This window comes from Arabidopsis lyrata (genome assembly GCF_000004255.2).
Source record: "Arabidopsis lyrata subsp. lyrata unplaced genomic scaffold ARALYscaffold_6, whole genome shotgun sequence".
NCBI lineage: Eukaryota > Viridiplantae > Streptophyta > Magnoliopsida > Brassicales > Brassicaceae > Arabidopsis > Arabidopsis lyrata.
The window spans coordinates 12,086,736-12,098,967 of NW_003302550.1; the positions used below are offsets into that span (position 1 = coordinate 12,086,736).

The window sequence follows — 12,232 nt, forward strand, 5'->3', positions numbered from 1 at the left end:
GATCTCCTTGCCTTATTCCTTTCTTACCTTGGAAAAATCCAACAAGCTCTCCATTTAAGGCAATGCTATAAGAAGGAGTAGTTATGCAAACCTTAATCCAAGAGATGAAAATAGGAGGCAGATCAAGGGCAACAAGAATGTTGATTAGGAATTCCCAATTCACATTATCATAAGCTTTCGTGAGGTCTATCTGTAAGCAGCCTCTAGTTACTTCCCCATTGAGTTGAAAATTCTCCACTAATTCGGACGCTAAAAGGATATTTTCACATAGCAGACGTCCTTTAATGAAGCCTACTTGATTTCCTTGAACAGCCTGAGAAATGAATAGCTTGAGTCTCTTAGAAATTAGACGGGTTATGACTTTGTAGATGGTGTTACAACATGCAACTGGTCTAAACTGAGCCAATTGGTCTGCTCCAATCTCCTTTGGAATAAGAGTGATGGCCGTTGTATTAAATTTCCGGAGCAAGTGACCTGTTCTAAAAAACTCCTTAACCGCAGCGAGAGTACAATCTTTTACAGCTTCCCAAGCATCCCAAAAGAACTCAGCCGGAAAACCATCAGGCCCCGGAGCCTTGTTTCTAGGCATGGAGAAGATAGTTTGGATGATTTCTTCATCAGATGGAATGGCTGAGATTTTTTCAGCAAGAGCCTGATCACACCTGAAAGGATGAAGAGACCTGATACTATCCACAGAGAAGGGAGTAACATTGTCACTAGCCGACCCCAAGAGATGAGTGTAGTACACCTCCAACATACCCTTTATCTGATCAACATTCTCAACTCTGACCCCATCCTCTCTTCTAAGATATTTGATCAGATTTTTTGCATGGTGAGCCAAAACCGCCTTGTGGAAAAATCTAGTATTAGCATCTCCCTCCTTAAGCCATTTGATACGAGATTTCTGTCTATAAAAAGACTCCAATGCAACCGCAAAGAAATCCCACTTCTTTCTAGCAACATGCTCCTCCCTGAATAAGGAAGCAGAAGGGTTAGTCATCATCATGGATTGGATATCTTCTAGGGCAGTGAGAGCCTCTTTAGTGCGCTGTTGCAAGTTACTAAAACCCTGCCGATTTAGCAACCTACACGCCTTTTTTGCTGCCTTGAGATGTTCACCAAGCGTAAACATTGCAGAACCAACTGTAGTCTCAGCACTCCAGGCGTTTTTGATGATGCTCATGAACTGAGGATGAGAAGCCAAGAAGGAAAAATATTTGAAACATTTCTTAGAGACTGCCAGTTGATTGTCAAGTTGGATGATGCAAGGGGCATGGTCTGAGTCGCCTGGTGGATCAAAGATAGCAGTAGCACTTGAAAATGTAGAAAACCATTCTCCATTAGCTATTACTCTGTCCAGTTTCCTGATTATAGGATTATCGGGCTGGTGATTAGACCAAGTGTAGAACAGACCTCGGGAAGGTATGTCCTCCAAATCATTGTCCCTCAAGCAAGATTGAAAGTCCTCAAGTCCCCTCAGCGACGAATTTGAATGAATAATTGAGTAATGTTCATTTAAAGAAGCAATCTGGTTGAAATCCCCTGCCAAAATCCAAGCCGTTTCACACAAAGGAGAGGAAGCAGCCAACCTAGAAATGTCTTCCCAAAGAGGTCTCCTCTCCACCTCTGTATTTCTTCCATAAACAAAAGTAACAGCAAAGGACTGCAAGATGTTAGGTATCTTAATAGAGCACATCATCAACTGATCAGTCCTGCTGAACACCAAAACTGAAACTGACGGATCCCACACAACCCAGATCCTCCCAAGTTCAGAGCAACAATAATTACTATCCATCCGCCATCCCGGCAAAGTTGCAGCCAAAACAGCGCTAGCATTATTCTGAGCCACATGAGTTTCCAAAAAACAACCGACTAAAAGATTATTTGAAGCCACCCAGCTTCTAACAACACGTTGACGAGAACGGCTATTTAAGCCTCTTATATTCCAAAAAAATATCGTCATATATATAACAAAAGGTTTTGTGAAAGCCCTGCTTTCAGATAAGAGACGGTTCAATCGGGACTTCATCCCGAACCGCTGTTTGAGCTATCAGATTTGCAGACCGCACCCGATTATGCCAGATCTTTAATTGTTTTTTCTTTGACTTATTTGACAAACTGTCCCAGTCAGGAGGGAAGGGAAAAGCAGGAACCTGAACCTTGTCTATTTCTGCTTTACTCTCCACTTTCTCCACCGGCATTTGATTCTGAACCACTAACTTCAGACCCTCAACAGGAATGGGCTTACTACTGGATTGGATATGAGAAGTAGGCTTTATATCCGACTTCGCTACCCACTTCAGCTTTGCTCCAGTAGCCGTCCCCGAACTATTCTTTGCCTTAGGATCAAGTAATGGTCCAATCAACTTTGGCGGCAAACTAGAAGAACGCTTCTTGGACCGAGAACGTCTCCTTTTGGTTTTTGATGAAGCAGCTTCACCCTTCGAACCCTCATCAACCCCCAGGTTACCAACAGTCCTTTGTGAAGGATTAAGAGAGATAGTAGGATGATTAATTTCCTTAGACCCTGCAGGCTTGACTTTCTTGTAAGGGAGTTTTTTCTGCAGTGGTTTTGGACATCGACTCAGCAAATGACCATATCTCCCACAGTTCAAACACTTCGGGGGAGGTCGAGGATACTCCACCTTAACCTTAGCAATATTACCTTGCACATCCCGAACAACAACAGTAGAAGGCAAGGTCGACTCCAAGTTTATAACCACCTTCACCTTTGTGAAACCAATGTTTACCGGGTCCAACCAGGACTTCTCCGTATGCAGTGGCTCGCCTATACCGCTAGCAATCACACTGATTCCTTCTAATGAGTAAAGCTGAGGAGGGACATTCCTTAAAATTGCCCAAGTTGGAGCAGTCTGAAGCTCCTTTATCTCGAGAGGACCGTCTGGGGACCAATGATAACAAGTACACGAACAGTTACCTGCTTGCCAAAACCCAATGTCCACAACCCACTGTCTCGTATTTGGCGAAGGTATGTAGATGAGCGCTGCAGTGTCGGAGAAAATTCTGACCGTTATGTTACCAAACTTACCCCAAATCGGATTCAAGTCGGTGAATATCTTCCCTGGAGGAGGACATAAGCCATGAAACTGGGCAACAATATGTCCTTTCCACATCGCAGCCGATTTCAAAAGGACTGAAGGAGGAGCCACCACTACTGGTGTACCATCTTCAAGGAAGGAAGGAGGATCCATCTGTTTCAAGTTTCTGAGGGAAGCTTTAAACTTAGAAGCCCACGGAAGATCAATTGAGGAAGGAATCGTCTCAGCCAACAGAGGTAGGCTGCTTGAGGAATTGTGAACATCAATTGGAGATGCATTGCTTGGAGCCACAGTGGAGGAGATCTCAGACACTAGGCAAGAAGCCGAAGACATACAATCCTTTGATTCGGGAAGCTGAGCAGATTTGCCCTTAGCCTCAACCAAATCGGCTGGAACTTGAGGAATCGAAACTGAAGTGAAAATCGGAGACCCCAACGAGACCCCAGGAGACGGAGTAAGCTCACTCTTCATCTCAACTGGATTAGGAGAATCCGCAGCCACAACCGAAGGAGAGAAGGACCCATCGATGACCGGAACAGAAGTCCTTTCATCTTGAGAACCCGACCCCGAAGAACAAGCTAGAACGCGAGCGAACTTAGAAGGAACAGAAACCCGAACAGACCTCGAAGACTTTTTCTTCTTTGGCATTGGAAGATTCTCATCTGCCGGCGGGGGGCCGGCCGACGGCGGCGGCTGCGCGATTAGGGTTAAGAAAATCTAATCGCAAAAAGGTTCTCCAGAGAGAGAAAGCTCCGTTTGATATCCTTAGTATAATTTATCTACATTACGCTGGGGTTTGTTGTTAACGATTGTTTAAATATAGTTTTAGGGTTAGTAATTTAAGTAGCTATAGATTGCTATTAGTAATGCAAACATACTATAATGTTTTTTTTAAAAATTATTATTAACACAAATTTTCTTATATTTATAATTTTAGTATCATTTCTGTTATTTAAGATTTTGTTTTAATAAGAAAAAAAAGTTTATATGATAAAATTTGGTTTAAAACATATTACAAATATGATGTGTGATTTTCTCTTATTTTTTATATTATTAAAGATTTTTTTATTAGTAAAGCAATTATATAAAGTTTTAGAAATTAAACTACCAAAATATGTACACATTTAGGCATACATGTATTTCTCTTATCTATTAGTAAAATGTTTTTGCTATTAATCAAGCAATCTCAATAAATGCCTTTTGCACATCTGAACGGTTGCATCTTTTTATCGCAACTTTTTGTAAATATTGGCGGTTATTTTTTGGTTGTTTATTTTTATTGCAACTCTTCGTTAAAATATTGACGGTTATACTTTTAGTTAACGGTTATTTTTTGGTTGTATATTTTTATCGCAAATTTCCGATAAAATATTAGCGGTTACTATTTTCATTTGTGTCTTTTTATCGTAATTTTCCGTTAAAATATTGACGATTATTTTTTCTCGGTTGTGTCTTTTTTTTATCGCAACTTTGCGTTAATATATTGACGGTTATTTTTTCTCGGTTGTGTCTTTTTATCGCAACTCTTCGTTAAAATATTGACGGTTATTTTTCCTCGGTTGTATTTTTTATCGCAACTCTTCTTTAAGATATTGACGGTTAGTTTTTTCGTTACGGATATTTTTTCGGTTGTGTCTTTTTATCATAATTTTCTGTTAAAATATTGATGGTTACTTTTTTCGTTTGTATCTTTTTATCGGAACTTTCCGCGAAAATATCAACGGTTATTTTTTTGGTTATATCTTTTTATTGCAACTTTCCGTTAAAATATTGACGGTTATTTTTTCTCGGTTGTGTCATTTTATCGCAACTCTTCGTTAAAATATTGATAGTTATTTTTTCTCGGTTATGTCTTTTTATCACAACTCTTTGTTAAAATATTGACGGTTACTATTTTCGTTGACAAATATTTTTTTGGTTGTGTTTTTTTCTATCGTAAATTTCCGATAAAATATTTACGGTTATTGTTTCTATGTTATGTCTTTTTATCGCATCTTTTCATTAAAATATTGATGGTTATTTTTTTGGGACAGTTCTATTTTTTTTTAATTATAATCGTATTTTTTCAGTTTATGGTTGCGTCTTTATAGTTGCATCTATTCATTTAGATACGTCTCTTCACTATATTTCATTTTATTTTTTCTTCATAACTTTTTATATGAATAGTTGTCTATTTAAATGTTCATGACTTTTGAACTCTATAATACTAGATTTTGTGCCCAGCGCAATGCGCAGGATTTTTAGTTAAAAATATTTTATCATTGTAAATTGTTGAATATAAATATAATCATTCAAATTTTAAAAACTAAACTTATTGTAAGTTATATACAACAGAAATATTAGCGACAATATTATTTTATTGGCAAAGTAACAATTCAATACATAGTATGTTGTAGAGAAGTCCGGCGATGAATCCGATAATTCGTCCACTAATCTATGTCATGTATATTTTTAGAACTCATTTTTTCACATCTTTAGTCGTGTGCATTATCTTTCTAAGATTAAATAGTTTTTTTTAAACACTTTTTCATTACCATTTCTTCCGTCATCTTCCACGATGCGCTCGCTTCCAACAGTCTACTCTCTTTTCACTTGATATTGGCTCACATATAATATATTGATATGTGAATTTATTATCAAGGCAAATTATAAATATTTCCTCCTTCATATCTTGCAATACTCAGTTTTTTTTTTTGATGAGTTGCATGAGGTTCTTGATGAAGTGAACGTCATAAAATCTTGTGGATATATCCACTTTGTCGTATATATCTTTTATCGTGTTATGATGTATGTAAAATTTGCTTCCTAGATTAAAAATCTCATATATGGACTTGTTCATATTCAAAGACATCGAATTTCAACATCAAACTTTACACTTTAGCTCTTCGGACATATAATTTTACGTATATCATAATTCTAAATAGTACTCTATATATTTATTTTCCTAAAATGTGTAACTTATTCTAAATTTAAAATATGTGTAAATTAACAATTTTTCCTTATTTCTAATTAAAATCTCTACAATCTAGCATTACTATTATATTTGCTATCTAATTTAAAGATCGAACTATCTAAATTTTTATGTTTATTCACTTTCTATTGACATTTATTTTCTCTATTTTTTTGTGTTGTATTTTTATCATTTCATTTTTTATACTTTGATTTATTTTTTGAAATTGATGTCTTTCTTTCATGAAAAATAATAATATAAAAATGGAATTAAATTTAGTTTTCATATTCTTTAATTTTAATAGATAAGTTATGTGTGTTCCATAAATAAGTTATGATGATGTGGATGCTGATGTGGACACCTTATATGGAGAGAGAACTCTCCCATTATATATATAGATTATACTAACAAAAATTTATTCTAAATATTGTAGGTTTTGGCTGCATCTTTATCTATACTTGATAGTTTTACCTTGCTTAAATTGGGTGTTGAAACCAAATAAATAACAGAAGATATTTACCTCCTCATCTCTAAGAGGAACGTAGCACTATGTTTATAGCTAAATGCATCTTCAGTTTGAAATACATCTAAATCCTGTCTCGTCCTCAAAGAACCTTATAATACCCATATACATAATATCGTTTTTACTTTTATGATTTGTAACATTAACATCACATGAACACCGTTGTTGATGTAAGTTATAAAAAATACACTAACCCACAGGATTCTAACGTACGTGAGAGAGAGAGCTCCTGATTAGGCGATTAGCATAACACAAATCTTTTGGTCAAGAGAAACTTCATATATGGGCTTAGCAACAACACATAGTTAGTTTTTAATATGATCTTTTATTTATCTTATAGATGACATAAGATCATTTATTCATTTATGTTAAAAAATTGTAATATTTTAGGTACAAAAAGAATAAAATTAATTTCTACTTGAGTCATTATGAGCCATTAACCATGTGTACTTGTTAGAAGTCTATCCACTGATCTATAAAACACAAGAAGTGCAAAGAGATGCTGAAAATAAAATCTTCAGCAAAACCTATCTTCAAAATTCAAAACTTTTGATACAATCAAGTATAGACTATCTTCTCATACAACTAATTCTCAAATTGGTAAGTCTAGAGAAAATAAACACAACCAATAAAGGAACCAAATCTTAAAATGGATGTTGGAATCGTGGCTTGGCCTCTGGTGCAAATTGGTTTAGTCCAACGACATAATAGTTTCCACAATATAAATCTAGGAGACAGTCTGGGGGCTAAGGAACATGAATTCAGCATCTGATCGAGAAAGACAAAAGTGCAAAATCTGTAAGGAACACCAATCGATCGACTACCAGTCTCAGAAAATACATATCTTATATATAGTTGTAAATATGCTTTTTCACCTATATAAATGACTAAATTATTATTTCATTTCAGAATTTTTTTATGTAGATTGTTGTTTTGCAAATCACCGAAACCCTTTTAGCGTGTGTGATGCTCTTCGAGTTCCAAGTTCATTATACAGCATTAGACCATCTCCAATATAGAGCTCTATATCTTACTCTAAAATAGAGTTACTCTATTTTAGAGGAGGGTTTCTCTCCAATGTCTCTATTTTTTATTCTAAAAAAGAATATTCTTAGAAATATTCTATTTCTATTTTATATACTAATGCCTTTTAATTATATAATTTACAATTTGACCCCATATATTATAAATTTGCAAAATTTCCATAAAATATGAAATTATTTAAATTAAACACTAATTATTTATTAAAAAAAACATTACATCATATAACAATAATAAAACATTACAAATTTTATTTTAAATAACACCATTAGAATATTTTTCCTACATATGATCAATTAAAACATTTCGTAGTGAGAAATGAGCTTCTTTATCTTTGATTTTTTTAAATCTACCAAGAAACTCTTGAAACCGGATATTATGCTTTGAATGAGCTAAGGGAAGAAAACAAAATAAATGTGATTTGAATTCCTTTCAAAACCCATATGTTCGGGCATATTTTGAGAGTGAACAAGCACGGATTTTACAAAAACGACGTGTCCAACAACAAGATCAAGATAGAAAAACTCCTCCTCCATCTACTTCATTTGGACAATATTTTAACTATCTTGGCGGATCTACAAGCAATTTATCGGACTATTAAATTACTAGTTTTATGTTTTAGTTTTCTTATGTTGTTTATTTTAAATTTAGTACTTGTTTGCTTGTTAAGTTTATAAAGCTATGTGTTGTAATTGTTGTTTATAAAATGATTATATGTATTAAATAAAAAAGTTTAAATTTGAGGGACTAAAGTATAAATAAAAAAGTTGAACTCAAAAATAGAGTTGAGAATAGAGTTGCTCTATATATAGAGTCAATCTGCAGAAATCTCTATTTTAGAGTCAATTATAGAGTAGGGTTGGAGAAGAATTTTGCATTTTTACTCTAAAATAGAGTAGAGTTGGAGATGCCCTTATTATGTCTCGGATTAGTCCATGACAATATAAGCAATAGACTAGTAAATCCTCGCAAAAAGATTATTTAATGTAATTGCTGGAGATTAAGCGTGACTAATAAAACATCAATTAAGGAAGAGAAAGAAATAAAAAAAGGCAAGAAGAGAGATAGCATGATAAAGGAGATGATCACTTTACAGAACATAAAGACTTTACAAAACAGAATGTGATGATTTGTGACAACCACCTCGTTTTTTTTAATATGTGCTATAATGAGAAGCAACACATTTAAAGATTGAAGCTTGTCTGTAAAGTAACAAACTTTTTTGGTCACTTTGAGAGAATCAATAGGTATCATTATAAAGCTGTAAAAGGGTTGGTGAAAGCCATCACATTTTCTGCAATCTTTAAAAGAAACTGATGTGACAAGAAGAAAGAATTTTGAAGAAGCAAGAAAGGTTATATGAGGAGTTTGGTGTATAGGAAGATGTGGTGGGTTGTACATCGACGGATGAGCAAGAGGAACTTAAATCGTGATTGTGAGGTATATGTAGCAAAAATGGTTCGAGATTTTGGATTCGTATATTTTCAATATTAGACATGTAATTTTAAAAGAAGTGTTTTGTGATTTTGACAGAATAAGAGGATATGTGAGTTGGGGAAAGACTTGGAGGAGATACTTAAGGGGAGGCTCGAGACGATAGAAGAGGAACCGGAAGTAGAAGAGCGAGAGCGGTTAGGAGACTCGCAGATGCAGAAGCCAATGTTGATTAAGGCTAAGATGAAAGTGGAGAAAGGAAAGGCAATAGTAAAAGCAAAAGTGAAGAGTGGGAAAGTGTTTTACATGTTGTGTGTAATCGGCTTAGCCTCTAAACGCGGGTTTAATGATCTTGTTCTTCACTAAACCTCTCTCAACTCCTAATTTTCTTCTTCTTTATTTTCTTTTATTTTCTTGACTGTGGATGTATATATATGTGTGTATTTATTTCGGTTATACTTATGGTGTAACGCAGTTTTGTGTTTGTTTTCTCTTTTCTATCTCTAGTAGAGATTCTTTATGTAGTTTAGCACATATAGTTTGGTGCAATTCTGGCCTAGGGTTTAATTTGTTGTCTCATGGCCACTCCTAAAAGCGTTTGTGGGAGATTAGGGAAGTTATAACCACTAACATATCCTCAAGAGCTTCTCAATCAAAAAGCTACGACTCTATCCGTTTCAATATAAGTGTCATTTTAACGTTTTCGAACGGATTTTAAAACAAGTTAAACTTTTCATTGTACTTCTAAAAATAATATTGATTTTTGATTCTTTTAAAATATATATTTTACATATTTTATTAGTTTTAAGTATGGACAAATCATATATTTTATCAGTCAAAATTTATAATGAAATCATAAAATGAGATATATTTATATGAAATGGATGAAGTATGAGAAAGAGAGAGAAAATCCACACGAGTATTCTTGATCACACTTAAAAGATGAAAAAAGTTGAAGTCATGAATCAACCATGGATCAACTAATTACTACGAAACTCTTGCCGGTTTAGTATTAACTCGCAAAGATCATGAACTTCTTCTTCCCCCACATAGTATATAACTTTGTTTTCAAATTCTAGAACTATAGAGTGATGATTCTAATATCAGCTAGTATGAAAAATCTTTCCCTAGTTATAGTTCCTTTGTTTTTCTTTTTTCTTACGATTCTTGCATCCACCGAGCCTCCACATCTCATATTGAGACATGACAACTACAACCAAACCGATCTCATCTCTGCCATGACCGACATGAGAAGGCAATCTTACAACGGTTTTGTCATCCTTCTCCGTTTCCTCAACGATACAAATTACTTCAGGAACACAGATATTACTTTCTTGATGCCTAGCGACAACGATATTTCTCATGCAGACATTACTCCAGAGAATCTTGAGACATTTATCCTAAAACATACCATCCCGGCATGGCTTATGATCAATCACATGCTTCATTTTCCAAACAGAACTCTTGTTCCTTGTAGCCTCTCTGATAAAATGTTCACCATCACAAAATCTGGAGGGTCCGGGATTTATGTGAACAATGCGAGGATTGTTACTCCTAATGTTTGTCAGAATTCTCGTATATCTTGCCATGGAATCAGTGACGTTATTGCATTCAACCAAAACTATATGTCAACGAAAATGTTATCATCCGTTCGTCGAAACATCACTTCGTTGAAGCATTGAAGATCTTTCTTTGTCCCATAAGATTCGGAGGATGTGAGATTCTCTTCTAATGTTTCTAAAATAAGTGTTATAGATTTCTCAAAGTCATGTACAAGTTGAAGTGTGCCAATTTTACTTTAGACTATATGTTGTTGTAAACTTTTATTTCCAAAGATAATGGTAATATAATTCACCCTCTAAGTGCTTTACCTAAATCATTTTTTTTTTTGTATAATGTTATATTTACCTAACTAATTTAATCAACCAATAGAAAATTAAACTAGCAGAACAAAAATTAAAAACTTCGCATTAACAAAAAGAGGGCACACAAATAAAGAAACAGCAGTACGTAAATATAGGGACGAAGATGATGATAAAGTTTTTCACCTAAGATATACGAAAATATTTTTTTATCATCGACAATTTTATAAATATAAAATACCTATTTTCCCACCAGTAAAATACTTTTAGATCCATTCCTAGGTCTACAACTACAAAATAGTGTTGTGAAAACCAATCTAAGATAAACAAACAAAAACTTTCAACAAATTAAAACTCTAACCAAACTCTATATAAAAGAGTAAAATTTGAATTTTTTTTTCTTCTAAATTCTAAAAGAACATATTAGTAAAATAAAGCCAAATTAAACCAATGAAAATTGTATAAGATTAACCTGATTAATGCTATACAATTTCCCTCTTTCATATTACTACGGATGAAAATATGTTTTTGTTTGGACAAATCCAACACTGGTATGTTATATTAGAGTAAACTAGTGAGCGTAAATTTTGTTGCGTCCACCAAATTTTAGAGTTAAAATCTACGTTGACAAAAAAATAAATTATTTGCTGATAAAAAAAATAAAAACTGTATGTAGCAATCCACCTGTAATATATGCCTTCAACTAGGATCATATTGTACTTTCAACTTCTACTCAATTCACCATATACTTTTCATCTTCCAAATTCCACCTAATCTATAAAATTCTATCCAATTAATCTCTAAAATTGCGATTTGAAATCAATAATTACTTTAAATATGACAGTCCGAAAGAATATGTTTTCTCTTGGTTTACTCTATATAGTTTTTTTTTTTTTTTTGATATACCCGATCGGTTGATCCGGTCAGCTCCGGGGGAATACACTAAAGTGATACCATGTGGACTCGTCGCCAACACCTACGTATTGGACTACTATACTGCCTAACCCCAAGTTTGGAATGCTTTCCGACTAATGCCCGGGGATATCCAGTTAGCATGATCCCAGATACCATGTGAATTGCTTGGACCAAGGCCTAAGCCTAGACTTTCCACACAAATGTGATTTTTGTTTCCAAGGTGGATCGAACCTTGGTTAGTTCCTTCCAACCTTTCCCCAATTCTCCCTTACCACTAGACCACAACTGTGTGGACTACTCTATATAGAATTGAGGTTAGTCTGAACTATATTCTCACCCGTTCCCTTCAGATTATTAGGGGAAGGCTTTCGATTCGGGGAAAAACTAGACTAACCCGTGTAGTTAAGTGTGCACTTAAACTTGAAGAATGACGAAAATAAGAAACTTT

At 34.5% G+C, this 12,232-nt stretch overlaps 2 protein-coding genes across 2 annotated transcripts; one reads left to right on the top strand and one right to left on the bottom strand.

The window, feature by feature from the left end:
* Nucleotides 1-1,997: 1,997 nt before the first annotated feature.
* LOC110227154 lies at nt 1,998-3,707 on the bottom strand. The gene has a single exon (XM_021020514.1). The coding sequence runs from the start codon at nt 3,705-3,707 to the stop codon at nt 1,998-2,000; it is 1,710 nt and encodes a 569-aa protein (XP_020876173.1).
* Nucleotides 3,708-8,886: 5,179 nt separating this feature from the next.
* LOC9308291 lies at nt 8,887-10,883 on the top strand. The gene is made up of 3 exons (XM_021020528.1): nt 8,887-9,013; nt 9,107-9,361; nt 10,189-10,883. Exons 1-3 carry the CDS (start codon nt 8,933-8,935, stop codon nt 10,687-10,689), a joined length of 837 nt encoding a protein of 278 aa, XP_020876187.1. The 5' UTR covers nt 8,887-8,932; the 3' UTR covers nt 10,690-10,883.
* Nucleotides 10,884-12,232: the final 1,349 nt, after the last annotated feature.

Coding starts and splice junctions, on each gene's coding strand:
- LOC110227154 (XM_021020514.1), bottom strand. CDS start 3,707: ATGCCAAAGAAGAAAAAGTCTTCGAGGTCTGTTCGGGTTTCTGTTCCT.
- LOC9308291 (XM_021020528.1), top strand. CDS start 8,933: ATGAGGAGTTTGGTGTATAGGAAGATGTGGTGGGTTGTACATCGACGG. Junction 9,014..9,106: donor ACTTAAATCGTGATTGTGAG/GTATATGTAGCA, acceptor TGATTTTGACAG/AATAAGAGGATATGTGAGTT. Junction 9,362..10,188: donor AACGCGGGTTTAATGATCTT/GTTCTTCACTAA, acceptor GCATCCACCGAG/CCTCCACATCTCATATTGAG.